Here is a 20,883-nt window from a genome sequence, read left to right as displayed (position 1 = left end):
CTCGAATCTCTTCCAGGTTTACACCATCCACTTCACTGGGGGCAGTCTGGGGGTCTGTAATACGGGGAAAAAGAACAAATCTGACTCTCAATTCACACAGACTCATTGCCTGAATATAAAATTTCTGTTACAGTTGTTTCTTTTTCTAGTTTTTGTCATGGTCCCAACCTTGACAATACAATACAATCAACATTGCATTGAAATCTGTTCTTATTAGGCAAGCCAAGAACTACACTACACTTCACAAATGAATGCCTCAGTGAATAGCGTGCTAAAGTAATTTTTGAAAGCATTGTATATTTATTTTTATGCCATATTATTGGTCCTTTTGCTATAAAAGACACAGGTATGCAGATAATCAGTTCTTTGTTTGATGTATTTAGTAACTCAGGCTTTAAAGATTAAGATGCCATTTTGACTTTATTCTTACGCGCATTTTAGGTTAATAAAAGGTGATTGGGTAATATACATCAGTGCCAGGTGGTCTTACATCCTGCTTACATGCAAAAAATTTGGTCGGCTAAATAATTCATGGATGTCATTATGAATGAATTATTAAAAAAATCCATCAGCCGTATTTAAAGTCCAAATCTATTGAACCAGCACCCTGTCACTCCTAATATGCAAATCAGATGCTGAAACCTGAACTTGCTTCTATGCAGTATTGAACATTTTTGTTACCTGCAGCAATTTTGTATTTTGACCTCGAGATGATGATTTATGGCAATTTGTAAAAGCACACTATCATTTTGTGTTCAAATATTACATTTTTAAACAACTATTAACTATTAAAATTATTATTATTTTTGATCATACACCTAAAATAACAGATTTATTTTGTCTTAAAGGGGCAGTTCACTCAAAAATGTTAATTAATATCTGTCATCATTTGCTCACCCTTCACTTTTTACAAACCTGTTTTCCCCCCCTCTTTTTATCACAAAAGATAACATATTATATATATTGTATTTCTATTAAAAAAGGTTAAAGGCCAGTACCTTTGACTTCCATGTTATTTTTTTCCACATATGTAATTTATTTCTTCAAAATACAGTGTATCAGGAAAGTATTCATAACGCTATACTTTTTCCACATTTTTATGTTACATCCTTATTCCAAAATGGATGGATGGATGGATGGATTGATGGAGGGTGGGTGGGTAGATATAGATAGATAGATAGAGAGATAAAGAGATAGAGATAGAGAGAGAGAGAGAGGGAGAGGGGGACAGACGGACGGACGGACGGACGGACGGACGGACGGACGGACGGACGGACGGACAGACAGACAGACAGACAGACAGACAGACAGACAGACAGACAGACAGACAGACAGACAGATAGATAGATAGATAGATAGATAGATAGATAGATAGATAGATAGATAGATGGATAGATAGGTAATAAAACTAATTTATTCCCAAACTACAGACAATACCTAATAAGGACAATGTGAAAAAAGAGTTTTTGAAATTGTAGCAAATTTATCAAAAAAAAAACAAAACAAAAAAAAAATTCACATGTTCGTAAGTATTCTCAGCCTTTTCCGTGAAACTCTAATTGGAGTTCAGGTACATTCTTTTTCCACTAATAATTCTTGAGATATTTCAGCAGCTTCATTGGAGTTCACCTGTGGTAAGTTCAATTGATTGGACATGATTTAAAAAGGCATACACCGGTCTATATAAGGTCCCAGGGTTGACAGTGCATGTCAAAGCACAGACCAAGCATGAAGACAAAATAATTGTTGGTAGATCCCCGGGACAGGATTATCTTGAGGCACAAGGGTGGAGAAGGTTACAATAAAAATTTTAATGCTCTGAAAGTTGAAAGCCGGCCAGCCATATAAGCTAAGTGATCGGAGGAGAAGGGCCTTACTCAGGGAGATAATCAATAACCTAATGGTCACTCTGTCCAAACTCCAATGTTCTTCTGTGGAGAGAGGAGAGCCTTACAGAAGGACAACTATCTGTGCAACAATCCACCAATCAGGCCTGTATGGTAAAGTGGCCAGACAGAAGCCACTCCCCGCCTGGAGTATCTGAAGGACTCTCAGACCATAACAAACAAAATTCTCCGGTCTGATGAGCCTAAAATTTTACTCTTTGTAGTGCCAAGTATTACGTTAGGAGAAAACCAGGCAGCGCTCATCACCAGGCTAATACTATCCCTACAGTGAAGAATGGTGCTGGCAGCATCATGCTGTGGGGATGTTTTTCAGCAGCAGGATCTGAAAGACTAGTCAGGATAGAGGGAAAGATGAATGCAGCAAAGTACAGAGACATCCTGAATGAAAACCTGCTTCAGAGTGCTCTTGACTTCAGACTGGGGCGATGGTTCATCTTCCAGCAGTACAATGACCCGAAGCACACCGCTAAAATATCAGTGGAGTGGCTACACAATAACTCTGTGAATGTCCTTAAGTGGCCCGCCCAAAGCCCAGACCTTAATCCTATTGAGCATCTATGGAGAGATATGTAAATGGCTGTGCACTGTCGCTTCCCCTCCAACCTGAAAGAGCTTGAGAGGTACTGCAAAGAGGAATGAGCAAAAATTCCCAAAGACAGGTGTGCCAAGCTTGTGGCATCATATTCAAAAATACCTGAGGCTGTAACTGCTGCCAAAGATGCATGAAGAAAGTATTGAGCAAAGGCTGTGAATACTTTTGTACATGTGATTTTTCAGCTTTTTTATTTCCATTTTCACATTGTCATTATGGGGTATTGTGTGTATAATTTTGAGGAAATACATGAATTTCATCCGTTTTGTAATAAGGCTGTAACATAAAAAAAAACAAATTGTAAAAAGTGAAGTGCTATGAATACTTTCCATAAGTTTGTGTTCAACAAAAGAAAAAACAGGGTCACGCTTTATTTTAATGGTGCATTTGTTGAATTGAAGTTACATTGCATCTACATGGCAACTAATTTTTATTAGATTATAAGTAGACTGTTAGGGTTGGGGTTAGGGTTTGGGTTAGTGTAAGTGTACAAGTACTTGCAAAGGCTCTTATGGTAAGTTAAATGTCTGTTGAAGGAGCAGTATCAACAGATATTAAGCAGACAGTCTACTAATACCCAAATGGACCATCAAAATGAAGTGTTAACGAAAATAGACTCAACTTGAGGTAAATAGTGAGTAAATTTTAATTTTAGAGTGAACTATCTCTTTAACAAAGCCAAACCAAGTGATTATATAATGCCATTATGACTTCAACTTCATTAAATGCAACGAAAACACAAAAGAGTATTTTCCAAAAGTAAAACACACATAGTCCAACAGCATTTATTCCATCTGAGCTGAGCATGCTGGTTTTGGGGTCAGTCAGACTGTTTTTTCGTCCCTCTATTCAACACATGTTCTGGGGAATTAACGTTAGCCAAGGACATAGCAGCAAACACAATCTGGCATGGAGAGCTAAGCCACAGTGGTAAACCAAAGAAATGAATGGAGAGCGCTTAATGTATTGTGTATGTTTTGAACAAAACAAATCTGAAAAAAGAAAGACGCAACAGTCCACTGCTTATATCCACAGCAAGTTGATCAATGCAACTTCCTGTTTATTGGATTTAAAACTCCATTGCAGATGGTTTTAGCCCAATTGGCTGTGACAAATGAGAATTTATCTAAGTAAAACAGTTTTTAAAAGGGCCGCTGTGGCTCTGACAGGCCAGAGGGAGTGATTTATATGTGGTGCTTTTGGAGGCCAAAGCCGTACCAAACAACCTTCCATTCATTAGGTCTACAGTTTGGTCAGCTGGATGACAGAATCAACTGCAATCTGATAAAAGGGGAATGAAAAAGGGGCATATTTTTGAGATGAGAAAACATCTAGAAGCAGATTTCCAGCATTCTACTTGGGTAAACAGAGTGTTTACGTGTGCTATAATTGGATTAGTGAACATATAGAGATGCACTGTAACAAAGTGAGTGTTTTTACACAATTCATTCATGCTGTATATATATAACTTAACAAATTTAAGTGGATGGAACAAAACAATTAAGTAAAACAAGAATTTTGCTGTTTCAGCTTGTTATAAAAAAGAAGTTTTTGCAAGCAGCGAAAGTAATTTAATGCACACTCACTGCTGACTAGCTGGCCAACGCTGAGAGCCGAGGATGAGGATGATGATGTTGAGGAGGAGGAAGAGGCCTGCCGAAGGGGACTCTGGCTGTGGGGCATACGGAGCAGATTGGGCTGAGACACAGGAGGAGCCTGTGGAGTCTGGCCGGTCTGCGGCAGCTGTGAAAATGCATATGTTTAGTTGTACACATATTAGTAAAACAACACAACAAACAGTGCTCAGCATAACCAAGTACACCCCATTTTGAAAATGAATATTTTTATATATTTCTCGGTCAATATAGGCAATGTATTTTGGTACATATATTTGGTATGGATATATTTATTAAAATAATATTCTAGTCTCCAAGCATATTGAGAAATCAAAAGATAATACAATTAAATTCAAGCAAAAATTGCACTAAAAATTACAACCAACAAAATTTCAACTAAATTTATACTTTCTTTGCTTCTCTTGATTTTTCCTGTTTTCTAAATGCGTATTTAATATTTTTCTATAACATGTCAATTTGGGTGTACTAGGGTTTAGACCGTTATCGTAAGTTATTTTGTTAGATAAACTCCAGATTTGGCTTCAGTACTGACTAATTTATTGTATATGCACGAATATAATGTTGTGTACCATCCTATAAAAATGTATGAATTTAAAAGATTGATTCGTCATGGGTGTACTTATATATGCCAAGCACTTTATTTATAACTACTTTACAAATAATACTGTTAAGTAGTAAGTAAATAGTAAGTACTAAGTTAAGTAGGATGTAAGGGTTAAGATAAGGTAGCAATGTGACAGCGATTTGATTTCAAATGTCATAATTATATGACACCAATATAATTATATACAAATTATAAATTATTATTATTATAATTATTATATTATATAATTATTATATAATTATAATTATTAAACTGACAAAACATGAAATGGTACCATGGTACTTTGTCATAAAACCATTTGGCTTACCATAGTTTATATTAGATGCTATAATAAGTTCAGTACAAGTTTACGTCAATCATCTGCATTTGTGCCATAAAATTGTTTATTACAATTTATTCAGACTGACAAAATTAAAATAATTAAATGGGACCACTAATTATAATAATCATTATTCATATTCTTGTTGGCAGTAGTAGTAATTTAAAAGCAAAAATGTTATTCTTAGAACTTTGTAAAATAGTTATATTATTCAGGTAAATCTAAGTATTATTTGAGCTAGTTTTGGTTAATTCTGTTAATTTCATTTAAAAATGAATATTGGATAATTATATTGTGGCAACACAAAATACATTATCAATGTAAATAAGTGATCATTTTTCCACACTAAAATCATCTACATGGTGATACAGATAATGTTCCTTGAGGAACAGTTTTGTACCTTTGTAAAAGTTGTACTTCATATAGAACAGAAAATACTTCTTATAATACTGTTCTGTACCTTTTATGGTACAACTAAAATGAAGGTATACAATTATTCCCAAGTAAAAGTACAAAAGTGTACAACTTCTTTATTACAATACCTATGAAAATAAATATTACTGGAAAGGCAAAATGATTCTATAAATATTTTCCATATTAAAACAAGAATCACCATTTAAAGATATATGTTTAAAGAAACTCATAAACATTAATTATTAGGATCTACAATACAATAATACAAAACAACTGGTAAAACATGAAACTATAGGTATTGTAAGCTAAACATTAAAGACATTTTAAATACATGTTTGTTAAGCAGTTTGACACTGTTAAGGTACAAAGTGTCTTGTCACTGTGGTGGTACCTTTATGGATCAGATTTGTACCTTTGATGAAGGTACAATATTGTATCTGCAGGTATTAAAAACCAAAGGTACATTTAAGTTTCCCATGGTACAAATCATGTGCTTAATGTACAAACTGCAATGGTACAAATTAGTTTCTTTGTCTTAAGGTACAATTCTGTCCCATAAAAAGGTACTGCCTCAGTGACTGATTCTTTTTTTTAAATATTTCCCAAATGATGTTTAACAGAGCAAGGACATTTTCACAGTATGTCTGATAATATTGTTTCTTTTGAAGAAAGTCTTTTGTTTTATTTTGGCTAGAATAAAAGCAGCTTTTAATTTTTTAAAAGCCATTTTAAGGACACAATTATTTGCCCCTTCAAGATATATATATATATATATTTTTAAATAGTCTACAGAACAAACCATCATTATAAAATAACTTGCAAAATTACCCTAACCTGCCTAATTAACCTTATTGATCTAGTTAAGCCTTTAAAGGTCACTATAAGCTGTAGAGGTCTTGAAAAACATCGAGTAAAATATTATTTACTGTCATAGTGGAAAAGAAAAATAAATCAGTTATTAGAAATGAGTTAAATAAGAATAAAACTGTTATATTTAAAAATGTGTTGAAAAAAATCTTCTCTCCGTTAAATAGAAATTAGGGAAAAAATAAACAGGGGTGCTAACAATTCAGGGGGTAGGGGGGGAGGTAATAATTCTGACTTCTACTGTATGTCTGTACCTTCTTTGGAACAACATTGTACCATTCTTTTCTGAGAGAGCATGCTAAATAGTTCCTTGTAAAATTAAATTCATGAATATTTAATTCAAGATAATCAACATTATGCCAAAAGTTGTCCTAAATGGAACCGTAATCCTTCATCAAGCTGTTTTTTCTTCAGCAGGCTTAAGCATACTATTCAGAAGCTCTCACGTTAAATCTGAAAAACAAACTACACAATTAACTTTAGCTTCAAGAGAAAGCATGTTGTAGTTTATGACAAAACTGTTGAGTCTGTTTTTTAGAAAGCTCAAATGTGGCCTCATTTGCTTGTGTATTATTATTTATATGTTGTAAGATGCAAGAGCTTGCATTCGTCCCTCATACAATATCTCATTGAACACGGCTGTCAGATACTTTCAAGTATACACAAAAGAACCATCAGGCTATTCGGCACCCAAAAAACCTTAACACGAAAAAAGGAAAAACACGCACGTTTACTGAGCCCAGAAATCAGAATTATGTGGCTACAATATGAGTCATTATTATGGGCAATGTGGCATGACTGCGGCACCATACATTTTCATGTTTTATGCACCATCGAGCGCCTCTTGTAGATGCTGCATCTCCACTCTTCAAGAAAGCAAGCGTCTCATCTGTCTAAAAGTGGGTTGGCTTCTATCTGCTGTTCTCTTGCACTATTAATTCTCCTCTGTGTGTTTGCGTGTGTGTGTTTTTCTTTGGATGCTGAGAGATGTCAGTAGTGTTGCACACACTGTCAGAACTGTCGACAGGTCTGTGAGAATTACCCAGCTTCGGTGGATCTCTCCGCCGCCACCGTGTTTGACAGCCATAAATTATCGCTGCACGAAAACGTTCGGGAGTCAATTTGAGACGCAGACAATCCATAAACATTATTACAAATGCATTACTGCGTTTACGTCCGCGATCAAAGGTTCCAGTAAATATGACACACAGCTGCTCCGACAGAAATGAGGTTGACCTATGGATGCTTTTATAGGTGACCGCTGGAGATTATAGGGTTGGATGAGGGATAATATGCATTTTGTGCTGTTGTTAGACTCTCTAAACATGTATTCTTGCTACTCTTTTGATTATTTAATAAAGGGGGTTGATTGTTGTTTTTTGACTTTGACTTAGATTAAACTTTGTTGATTATTACTTGTTTTGTACTGTATTTTTAAGAGAAAGTTCAGCCCAAAAGGGTCATTTTCTCACCATTTGCTCATTCTCAGGTTGATTCTTTTTTCTTTGAGCACAAAAAAAGATATTTTGAAGAATGTCGGTAATCAAAATCAGAAATTAATTGGTAAAGCCATGTTTCTGCTTACCAACATTCTTCAAAATATCTTCTTTTCTGATTGACAGAAACTCATATGGGTTTGGAACAAGTAGAGGGTGAGTAAATCATGACAGAATATAAATTTTTGGGTTACCTATCCCTAATACATTAATCACACTGTAGTAGTTTTTACATGAGTTTTTCACATGAAATCTTTGTTTATAGAAATCCACAGATTTTTGAGGCCATCATTGAATCTATTTATTTACTTATATAAATGCATTTAAATTTATGTTTATTCCATTATTATATTAATTTCAGAAATATTGTCAAATATTAAGAAAATGTTTAGATGATTTATTTCAACAATACTGTTTACAAAGTAATATTTTTTCTGTCTATTGTTGTTTTTATTTCCCTATACCTCTTTCTTTTATTTGTGTTTATGTACTGTAAAGCACTTTGAATTACCACTGTGTATGAAATGTGCTATATAAATAAATTTGCCTTACTTTGCCTTGCCTTTAAGTAGATATGTCATATGAGAGACGTACTGTAGCTTTGTTTAACAAACAAGTGGTTCTAATTTCATTGTAAACCATAATTAAAAGTCTTTTTATTCCATGTGTCAACATTTTAGTTACTTACAAAGACATTCTGCATAAATATGGAGTTAGATTTGCGACACAATTCTGCGTCCAAACGATCATGTTTTAAGTGTGTAAAAAGACATTGTGCATGTTAGAAACATGATATTTCGTATGCAGAATTGTTAATTCTATGCAACAAGCCATTTTGTATACTTAAAACAGGATCTTTTTCATGCAGAATTGTTAATGCTTGTGCCACAAGACATTGTGCATGCTTAAAACATCATCTTTTAGATGCAGAATTGTTAACACACATTCAAAAAGCCATTTTTCACGCTCAAAACATGATCTTTTGTATGCAGAATTAATGCTTGTGCAACAAGCCATTGTGCATGCTCTAAACAAGATCTTTTATCATACGCAATTGTTAACACGCATTCAAAAAGGCATTTTACCCCCTTGAAACATGATATTTTGCACTGAGAATTTTAAATGAGATGCCTTTGCATGCATTTTGCATGCTCAAAGCATGATCTTTTGCTTGCAAAATTATAAACATGCATTCAACAAGCCCTTGTGCAAGTTCAACCATTATCTTTTGCATGCACTATTGTTAATGCCTCTGCAACATGCCAATTTGTATGCTCAAAGCATGATCTTTTGCATGCAGAATTGTTAACATGCATTCAACAAGCCGTTTTGCATGCTCGAAACATGATCTTTAGCAAGCAGATTTTTAAATATGCATGCAGCAAGCTGTTTTCCACACTTAAAGCATGATCTATTGTGCACAGAAATAATTTCACACATACAACAAGGAATTTTGCATGCTTGAAACATGATCTTTTGCATGTATAATTGTTAACATGCATTTAACAAGCCAGTTTGCATGCTCAAAGCATGATCTTTTGCATGCAGAATTGTTAACACTCATTCAACAAGCTATTTTCACACTCAAAACAGGATCTTTTGCATGCAGAAGTCTTAATGCCTTTGCAAGCCATTTTGAATGCTCAAAGCATGATCTTTCGCATGCAGAATTGTTAACACACATTCAATAAGCCATTTTGCATGCTCGAAACATGATCTTTTGCATGCAGAATTTCAAATGTGCAGAATTTTAAAAGCCATTTTCCACACTTAAAGTATGACCTTTTGTGGACAGAAATGTGAACACGCATCAACAAGGGATTTTGCACACTCAAAACATGATCTTTTGTGCACAAAATTGTGTTGCAAATCTAACCCCATACTTAAACCTGCAGACCTTTTTTTTACAGGATTCTCTTGCAGAAATAGCCAGAATATGTTGTGTACCTGTTGTCCAGGTTTAATGGGTGACAGTGTGATTCCCTGGGTGTTGATCACTGGCAGGATCTGGTTGCCGATCACAGTGGCTATAATCTGACCCTGTGCGTTGGTCAGCAGCTGTGGAGTGATTGGCTGGACCTGCAGGGGGGAAGTCCCGCCCCCTGACTGGTTGGAAGGTCCTACAGAGTTTGGCATCAGAGGGATCGTACCAATGATCTACATGGAAAGAGAAACAAAATTTAGTTTGGGCTATTCTTATAGTGATCAACAATATTATCGTAGGTACAGTTCAATAACTAAATAAAGCAAAACAAATTAAATACTGATATAAAGTTTGGAGTTCAAGTTTCTCATGTTATCTTATGCTCACCAAGGCTGCATTTGTTTGTCTTACTGTACTTGAACAGGTATATTTGTTGGAATAGCCAAAAATAAACTGATAGAAAGTTATCCATTTTTCTTTTATGCAAAAAATCATTAGAACATTAGGTAAAGATTATGTTGCTTGAAAAGAATTTGTAAATTTTCTTCTGCAAATTCATTAAAGCCCAATTTGTGATTAGTAATATGCATTGCTAAGCACTTCATTTGGACACCTTTAAATGTGATTTTTCTCAATATTTCAATTTTTCGTAACTCAAGTCAGATTTTCAAATAGTTGTATCTCAAACAAATACTATTATTCCTAACAAACCATACATCAATGCAAAACTTATTTATTCAGCTTTCATTCGATGTACAAATATCATATTCCAAGAATTTATACTTTTGAACATAAGTTGTCTTGTCTTGAATCATATATGATTTAAAATAACTGTTTTCAAATTTTATATTTTTAGAAATATTATTTATTTCTGTGATGGTAAGCTAAATTTTCATCAGCAATTACATATCAGTGTCACATTATCCATTCTAACATGCTTATTTAGAGTTCAACTAAATAAGTAAATAACTAACCAACTAAGTAACTAAATTAAAATAAATAAATAAATAACTTAATAAATAAATAGATAGATAAATAAGTACTGCAAGCGGACATTTCCTTGAGCGAGAATGACGTTGACTGAAAAGGCACTTCTGTCATACACTACACCAGGGGTGACCAACCCTGTTCCTGGGCATCTACCTTCAAACAGATTTCAGTCGCAACCCATATCAAACACACCTGCCTGTAATCATCAAGTGCTGTTCAGGTCCTAGTTAATTGGTTCAGGTGTGTTTGGTCAGGGTAGGAGAGCTGAACTATGCAGGAAGGTAGATCTCCAGGAACAGGGTTGAGCACCCCTGCACTACGCTCATCATTGGTACCCTTTTGGCAGTGGTAAGGCCTGCCAGATAGTGGTGACTCGTACCGATCAGTACCATACTGTACTGTACCACTCAGTGGAAAGGGGTATCCCTTTTTTCACATCCCAATATTGACAGGTATGATACAAACATGTATAAATATGTATTTAGATGTTTACACAAAGAAGAAATTCAACTATACCAAACCAATCTAAAAAAATAAATAAATAGAGAGAAACAAAAATTTTTCAAGAAGTCTTGGTCAGAGCCAAGTAGTCATATATTTTTTTTCATAGCTGTATCTCTCTTGTTTTATTTGTACAACAACTTATTTGTTCATTATCTTTTAGAAAGACGTGACAAAGATGTGTGTTTCCCCTCATAATCTTTACACCTGACAAACACGGCAAAGACATCAAACTAGAGCCCTTCATACACTCAGAGGACCTCATCAGCGCCAGAGTATCAAAGCCCTCCGATTTTACAGGATCGAGGGCTACTTAATACAGGGTGGAGAAAATACACAGTATAACCTTTTTTTATTGTTGTGAGAGGCTTAAAAGACTTACACACACTCATACATTACCACTTGCACTGAACCACAAACCCAGATGAACGCCACAGTCTACACACAGGCACAAGTACTGTATGAGCACATGAAAAGCCCCCCTCTCACACACACACACAAACACACACACACACAAAATGTGCTCTCTGCTCCTCTCTAAAGGTCAGACTCTGAGTACCTTTGTGTTAGCTGGTGCACACCACTGACTGTATTATCTATCATAAGACCAGAGAAAAAATATGTGTGTGTGTATGTCTCTGTGTGTGTGTATAAAATGCATAGAAGGGCCGAGTTAATAATGCAGCCTCTTAACCACTCGTCCTCCAATAAAGCACACACGCACACTTTTATAATCCTGGTCCCGGTCTCCATAAGGGACGCCCTCCTCCCACAATCCCTTTCTGTGGTTTTTGTGCACCCCCTTTTCTCCGGCTGTCACAGATCAAGGGCCGTAACCCTTTGTAGTTGCACTGTTTTACCTCTCAAGGCCACGGCTTCAATGAGCCATGTAGAACAACAGCGCTGGAGAAAAGGACCCGACGCCTCCTCCTGACACACACACACACACACACACACACAGCACAAGGGTGGAACCACAAGACTTAAGACCTTTATCATCCAGAGTACTACAGATAAACTCATACATCAAAATGCTTGAGTCACTTACTAGCGCATTAAGAAAGAAACACTTTCATATTTATTACTGATGACTCTAGAGACAAATAAGCAGATTTTCATGCAGTTTATTTACTGTAAATGTGTATTTCAGTAATATTATTGAAAACTATGTAAATGTTTCATGTATAATACAGTTTGTAAAGTAATAATTTGTGTCTTTTAGTAGATATATTATTTCTAGACAGACGTACTTGGATAACAAATCAAGTGGTTAGATTGATTTGCATTGCAAACCTTAATTAAAAATGTATTTTTTACAGATCATTTTCTGTGCAGAAATACAGTAGAAAAAAAAGAATCTGCAGATTTTGTCTGTCTCTGCTGATAACTTTCATATTAGAGTCAAGACTATTCATGCATTGATCAAAAGTACAGTAAAAACAGAAATATTGTGAAATAAATATACATTGAGATATATTTTATTATGTTTCTAAATAAATACACTGCAGTGATCCTTGGGAAATCACACTAATGTGCTTTTTTTGCTCAAGAAGCATTTCTTATTATTATTAATGTTGAAAATCCATGATACTTATTCACAATTATTAGATAAATTAAGCTAACCAAACCAAACCAACTGAACTGAACTGAACTAAACGGACTGAACTGAACTGAACTGAGTTAAACTTAACTAAACTAAACTAAACTAAACTAAACTAAACTAAACTAAACTAAACTAAACTAAACTAACTGAACTGATTTGAACTGAATGAATCAAACCAAACCAAATCAAACTAACTAAACTAAACTAAACTGAACTGAACTGAACTAATCAAACTGAACTGAAATAAACAAATTTAACTAAAACAAACCAAACCAACTGAACTGAACTAAACAGACTGAGCTGAACTGAACTAAACTAAACTCAATGAGCTAAACTAAACTAACTAACTGATTTAAACTGAATGAAACAAACCTAAATAACTGAACTGAACTGAACTGAACTGAACTGAACTGAACTAAACTAAACTAAACTGAATTTTTGAATCATTGCGTAGATGTTTCTGGTCTTCTTCTGCAAAAAAAAAAAAAGCACATTTCACATTCCTGTGTCATTCGCCTTTAGTTTCACACATGTAAAATGTTCTCTCTGGAACCACTGATGCCAATAAAGAACCTATATTTCAAAGTGTGTTTTCTGTTTTACCTGACATCATTTTAAACTACATCCGTAAAATAGGTTGTACATTCTGTGTCCTTAAAGATGGATCAAGCTGGAATCTTCATAAGTCTTTCAATTAAAAATGAAACCTCTCTTTCTTTCTCTCTCTCTCTCTCTTTAGTCAAAATGATACAATCTTTTACAAAACATAATATTAAGTTAATCTAAAGTCTAAATTTTTATTTGTTTTTGTCTTCAACAATAAATTAATCTTAAAATAGACTTATATACTGTAAATATACCCCGTCAGATTAACTATTCATTCTCTAGTAAGTTTCTATCTTACATCAGTCAAACTGACAAAACTATCAAGTTAAACTTGTCATGTTATTGTAACAAGCTAAAGTAGCATAAAACATTTGTTTTCATGACTTTTTGTCATATCATTTTTTTTTTACAGAGAAGAAAAGGTCAGAAAAAGGGTGAAGGCCTTGAAGTGTTACGCACATGGATTGCTGACGCATTAAAGTACTGAAACTCCAGTCTAGCACAAAAAATCAAAAGGCCAAAACCCCTTAAAAATAGAGCCGGGAGGTACATAAAGTGTTAAAGAACACTTTTCTGTAAGAATGTGGCGTGTGTGTTCAAACACCTAGACAGAAAAAGCACCATTGATCTATCGCATATAATTTACCCAGGTCTGCCAGCGGACCCCCAGCTGCGCTAACAAGCTCTGCATCTGTATAATCTCTGACCGTTCCTCTCCCTCCTCTCTCTTTGACATAATGACGATGGAGCGGTGGAAAAAAGGAGGGCTGACTATGTGTAATTCACCCTCACCACGGCTCATTTGGTTGCGTTGCTTCGCATTAAGCGACAGATAATTTATCTCTCTCTCTCTCCCTCCCTCTGTCGCTCTTTATCGCTCCCTCTCAATCCTCCGCGGCCCTCTCTCCTGCCACTTAGCATATTTTATTGTGCGGTGTGGCGCTCGTGTCCCCCGACATGGCATTTGCATGCCGTCTTGTCTCAGGGCTTGTTCCGCTCAATTATTCACTCTCATTGGACTAAGTGGCTGCTCTAACACGGGCAATAATACAGCACATGGGCTGACAGCTACATACTGTCCCGGGCTGCTCTGAATAGTCCTGTTCACAGCGCTCTCAGCTCACTATAGCTTACAGGACTTTAGAATTACAACATTACCTGCTGCCCAAAACAGTTTAAAAACAATGTTCTCAGTGATATTTGATGCGTTTTGAAGTTTCTGAGATTTGATTTGTTTTTTTTTTTTTGTTTTTTTTTGTAGTTTTATCAATTATGCTGTAAGCCTGCATTTAGTAGTGTGTGCTGTGGTGAGACTTCTAAATTATGCAGACTACATTGTTGTATTGTTTGCTACATTTACCTGACTGTAAAAAATCTTGGCTTCACACAACCAATTTGTGTTGGGACAACAAGTAGGAATGAAGTTAGCCTATAAGTTTTTACATATTTATGTGGATTAAACATAAAACAATAAAGTTTTGCCCAATAAAACCTCAAGAATTGTGTTGCTTAAGCTCATTTTAAATAAGTAGATTGACCCTACAGCAAGGCGGCATGGTGGCTCACTGGTTAGCACTGTAGCTTCACATCAATAAAGTCGCTGGTTCAAGTCCCGGCCTGGGCCAGGTGGCATTTCTGTTTGGAGAATGCAAGCGTGTATGGGTGTTTCAGAGTACTGGGTGGCAGCTGGAAGGACTGCTTAAAACATATGCCGGAATAGCTGGTGATTCATTCGACCCCTGATAATTTAGGGACTAAGCCAAAGGAAAATTAATGTATGAAGAAACAAAGAGCAAAAGTCTTTTTCAGTGTGTATGTGTCAAGTTGAATGTTTAATTTATTGGCTTCTGGATATTGATCTTGATTAGAAGTAAATTTTCTGATTATTTAGCTTTAGTATTAAATACTATGCCTAAATGGAGTCTTTTATGCCCACTATAAATGGGCATAAAATATAAACTATTGTTTTTAACCTTAATAAATGTATGGCATATCTTTCATATCAAACTATTTACTTGTAAGATTAATTAAATACCATACAATAAAATTCTACAGGGTTGGTTATAGTAAAATCAAGTGAAAGACATTTTTATTTTACAAATATGAAAGTATTAAATATAAATGCAATTACACTTTTAAATATGTAGGTAAACCACAATTACTAGTAAGTTATTTATTCAGCTGATTTATTCAGAAGGCTGATTCATTATGAATTTCTTTATGAATATGTTATTAAAATAAAGTTTGTCTTGTGGAACATAAAATAACAGTTAAATCCCAAGTGACACATTGAACACTATAGGCACTTATATACTTAACCATGTATTGAATTGAGTTTAGTGTAGTCCTAAATGAAACAATAATTATTATAATAAAATAAAAATTATAAAGTGGAAATTCAAACCTTTGCAAGCTGATATTGAAGGATTGCCAAATTAGTTAAATAAATGTAAATGTAAAAACTAATTTTAACTGTCATGAGTACAAAGTCCATTAGATCATTTTGCTTACATAGTCCAAAATAAATAAAGCAATTCAACTTTAGCCCCCCGATAGCTTTCACTATAAAAGCAAACTGTGACAACGAGTACATGGTGTTCAATATTCTGTTTTAATACACTTCATTTCCAAATAAGTACATCATCCAGGTATTTATGTGTGTGTGTGTGTGTGTGTGTGTGTATGTTTATATAAAGCACTTTTTTAAGGTTTAGTGGAAATGCACTACTTTTACTATTCATACTATAGAATAGAATAGAATAGAATAGAATAGAATAGAATAGAATAGAATAGAATAGAATAGTGTGTAAGTATGCAGTTTGGGACACACCTAGGGTCCTATCATATCAATGCGGCGCAATTGTTGTTTGCTAGTTTTAGCTCGATGCCTGACTTGTTTTGATGTCTTGCGCTACGCTGTTTAAATAGCAAATGCATTTGTGCTCATATGTGCGCCCATAGGCGCTCTGGTCTAAAAAAGGAGGTGTATTGAGGACTGTTGCTGGTGCGTTGCTATTTTGAGAAACTATAATTGGCTACACAATAGACCAGATGAAAGCTGGTCTAAAGTCCAGCGCAGAGCGCGTTAGTTACGCAGCTCGCTTAAACATTGCTTAATACATAGGATGTACAGCAATACGCAAACATATTTACAAATGTGAAAAAATAAAGAATTAAAATATTACAAAAATTATTATTTTCTAGCTTACAAATATAAAAACAACCGCCTTCATGCCTTCTTCATCTCGGGAGGCTTTTTTTTATATATATATTTGTTTTATTAAAAAAACAAGCTTAGATTTGCCCACCTGTCAGGTTTTAGACCATATGGGGTATCGCGTGTGTATTGCACACTTCGTTATTATTGTTTATTTATTCATTTGCTGGATACTAGAACTAATTATGTATAGGCTAATGGATGTCTGTGTGTACAATGCACTTTGCGCATGGATCGTCAAAATAGAGTCCCCAATCTATTTAGAGTAAATTCTGAAAAAAAACCTGATTGACTTTCCCTGTATGAACAAAACAACAGAAATATCCTTTAATATGTCTTTTTTTATGTTTCAGAGTGAATCAAAAAATAAATAATGAATATATACACACACACACACACACACACACACACACACACACACACACACACACACACACACACACACACACACACACACACACATATATATATATATATATATATATATATATATATATATATATACAGTATATATATATATATGAAGGACAAAGTGTTTCAAATTTAAGAACAAATAATTTTAAATGATATTTTTCTGAACTACATTTTTAGGTTTTAGGAGTAAAAATTGTTTATAATGTATGTTTATTGTCTTAAAGCAGCTAAGCTGGAATAAAAATTTTTGCTGAGGGACAAATTAAGTTAAATCTGGTTTCCACCAGTGTCTGACAGGTTAGAGTTGACATGTTTCTCATAAATCCTTATAAGCACCAAATAAAAATCCCTCTGATTTGGTAAAACCATGTGATACAAATGTGCTTGCCTGTGACTCAATCACGTTGAATGTTTGATGTAAACAATCTCCTGAAACATCGTCTCCAATTCTAGCATGAGCCTGAGCTACACTTAAATCTGATCATGTGGTTTAACCTCATGAGGAACACCTGCCTGAAAAAGCAGGAGATAAAAGAATAACTAAATTCTAAATGGGTCCATATATTTTGTCATACTTCCAGTGATGGAGCTAAAGGGGTGTCCATGGTGAAATAGAACACTCCGTCATCTGATTGGCCATCTCATGTGTCACCCTGAAATTTAATTCACTGCTGGAAATCTCAATTTTCATTTTATATTACCAAAAGAAGCATTTCTTTTAGCTTTATCTTTACAAAGCAATGAATTTTGCATGCTGCAATGACACAACTGACCCTCACACTCGCAGAAAAAAGACAATGTGCTAACAAACAAAACAGAGCATGTTAATTCTGATAGGACACAAGCAGCTTTCAAATTGTGTAAATGATAATTCTGTTTCGATCCTTTTTAAAGTGGCCTAACAGCATTTAACGTTCAGTTTAAGCAAAAAGGGGCACATCTGAACTAAATAAATACAAATAAACAACTGTTTAGAAACAGCACATCTTAAATGGGAAATCCGTGCATTAATATAAACAGTGTATTACTATGAACTACATCAAAAGAGTTCAAATAAAAAAAAAACTTGTTAACAATATGACACCTTATTAACCTCAGAAAAGACATTTAGTTGACAAACTCTGTACTTAGTTCTCTATAGAGTTATACTCTATACTCTTTTCTCTAAAACATACTTTAGAGAGAAAACATTTGCAAAATATTACATCCAATTGAACCAATAATGTATCACAAGTTTATAATGAATTAGTCCTAGCAGGATTATCATTCTAAGCTGATTCAAATTTTGGCAAATCTTTAAAGTTTGAAGTTAGTTTGATGGGTTACAGCAGTTCACCCAAAACAATTAAATAATATCATCATTTAACCCACCATTGACTTTTTTTCCAGATTTTGTTCTGTTGAACACAAAAGAAGATATTTCAAAGAATGTTGAAACCAGTAACCATTGAAACACATAGAAGAAAATCTATAGATATCAGGGGCTAACAGTTTCAATCTTTTTTTCCAAAATAACTGTGTATGTGTTCAACAGAAAAAAAAAAAATAATTAAATCAAGCATGATCACATTTTCATTTTTGGGTGAACTTTCCTCTTAAAAGGTAAAGTAAAAATTTACACACTATTAGCTCACCCTCAAGTGGTTCCAAACCTTTATGAGGTGAGTAAATGACAGAATTTTTATTTTTGGGTGAACTATCCCTTTAAAGGATCTAGTAAAAATTGACTCTATATTTACTCACCCTCAGGTGGTTCCAACCCCTTATATATTTTTTTCTTCTTTGCTGAACACAAATAATATATTTTGAATAGAAATAAACAATTTCATTGACTTGAGTAGTATCAAGTGTAGCATCATGTAGTATGTAGTATCATAGTATCAAAAAGCTAGCAATATGGAAGTAAATGGTTACAGGTTTTCAAAACTTTTCAAAATATCTTATTTTGTGCTAAACAGAAGAAAGGAAACTCATAAAGGTTTGAAACATGTAAAGGTTGAGTAAATGATGACAGAACTTTTATTTTTGGGTGAACTATCCCTTCAAAGCATAAAGAAAATTGACTCAAAATTTATGCACCCTCAAGTGGTTCCAAACCCTTACATTTTTTTCTTCTGCTGAACACAAACAATATATTTTGAAGAGGGATAAAAATACTATTGACTTGAGTAGTATCAGGTATAGCATCATGTATGTAGGATCATAGTATCGAAAAAATGAATGGAAGTCACAGGTTATTAACATTTTTTTTTAAATATCTTCTTTTGTGCTAAACAAAAGAAAGGAAACTTATAAAGGTTTAAAACATGCAAAAGATGACAACTTTACCCCTTTAGCAACTTTACAAAAAAAGTCCCTATGTTAGTTGCACATTAGTCTAAGATTGTACAGGTGACACAGTTGCTCAGTGGTTAGCGCTGTTGCCTTAGAGCCATTCTCCCCATGTTTGCATTGGTTTCCTCTGGGTGCTCCATTTTCCCCCACAGTCCAAAGACTGTGTAGGGGAATTGAATAAATTAAATTGTATGTGTGTGAATAAGTGTGTATGGATGTTTTCCAGTACTGGGTTGAATGTGTAAAACATATGCTGGATAAGTTGTCGGTTCATTCCGCTTTAGCACCCCCTGATAAATAAAGGAACTAAGCCGAAGGAAAACAAATGAATGATTAAGATTGTACAGCTAACTGTAATGTGTATTCAACAATGAATGTGTTTGTGGTTTCTGGTATCAGGGTATAACTGTAATCTACTTGTCTGCCATAGTCTATAGCCCCCCTACAGCCAGAGACACCCTTTGTCCACTTCATGTATAAAACTGTAGTTCCACCACTGCATCTGTCTGTCAATAAAAGTTTGTTCTAGTTCTTATTTAAAGACTTGCTTCCGTTCCTCTGCATTATATGTGTGTTTTACAGTGTGACGAGCATTCATCTCCCTTTCTCTTTTCCCCCTCTCTTTCTCCCTCTGTTTCTCCTCTTTGAGCAGAACTCATTAGGATTATACTGGCAGTGATTCCTAGGGAATGTCATCTCTTCCTGCAGCCAGGCCAATCTTCAGCGTTAGCCATGGCCGCCAGGCAATATCCCTGCCCATTTTCTGCCCTACTGCCCGCTGTTTGGAGGGGAATAGGATGGGGACACATATTGAGAGAGAATTCCAAACTTCTAACACACGCCGCGGAGACAGAAACACAGATCAGAAACGGTCAAACACAGCTTTTTCTGATTCAGTTAAAGGAATAACTTGTTAAATAATAAGACATAATTGTATTTATTTATAATTATCTAATTATTTAATCACTAAAAAAGAATCATTACTGACATGCTAGTAATATCAATAGTAATTCTAATACCTGTCCACTCATTCATCCATTAATCAAGCTTTTTATCCCATTACTCTTACTGAAAGTTTATTTACAGTAATACGTTCAACAACTGGAATTTTTGAAGAGGACATTACACCTTTTTTGTGTAATGATAATAATAATAATAATTTGTTGTATTAAATAAAATCATTCAATAGTTTATTTTATAGTAAAACATTAGGGTTAAACACATTTCAACAATAACAAAAATATAAATTCTTTGTATGTTTATGTCTCCATGAGCAGAAATTAAATTTATTTAATGTTCTACTTCTGATTTTGATGCATTGCTGCAGTCCTGAACTGAACATTCTACTTTTGGACTTTCAGCCATCTTAAAAAAAAGAATGTGTTGAGAAAGAGTGGTATTTATGTTAAACTTCATCCTCAGATTTAAAAACTTTAAGTCTTTTTATTAATAACAGCA

At 34.5% G+C, this 20,883-nt stretch overlaps 1 protein-coding gene across 8 annotated transcripts in view; it reads right to left on the bottom strand.

The window, feature by feature from the left end:
• pou6f2 (POU class 6 homeobox 2) overlaps positions 1-20,883 on the bottom strand; it is a 232,754-nt gene that overhangs the window by 24,141 nt on the left and 187,730 nt on the right. For all 8 annotated transcript variants that reach the window (XM_087309297.1, XM_087309300.1, XM_087309294.1 and 5 more), the window contains 3 exons: positions 9,784-9,993; positions 4,086-4,242; positions 1-54 (listed from right to left, as the gene is read on the bottom strand). The exon at positions 1-54 is cut by the window's left edge and continues 115 nt beyond it. In XM_087309297.1, the coding sequence (XP_087165423.1) occupies positions 1-54; positions 4,086-4,242; positions 9,784-9,993 (421 nt within the window). The remainder of the gene's footprint in view (positions 55-4,085; positions 4,243-9,783; positions 9,994-20,883) is intronic.

This window comes from Danio rerio, chromosome 24 (genome assembly GCF_052040795.2).
Source record: "Danio rerio strain M-AB ecotype USA chromosome 24, GRCz13ab, whole genome shotgun sequence".
NCBI lineage: Eukaryota > Metazoa > Chordata > Actinopteri > Cypriniformes > Danionidae > Danio > Danio rerio.
This window is presented reverse-complemented; position numbering and strand designations above follow the sequence as displayed.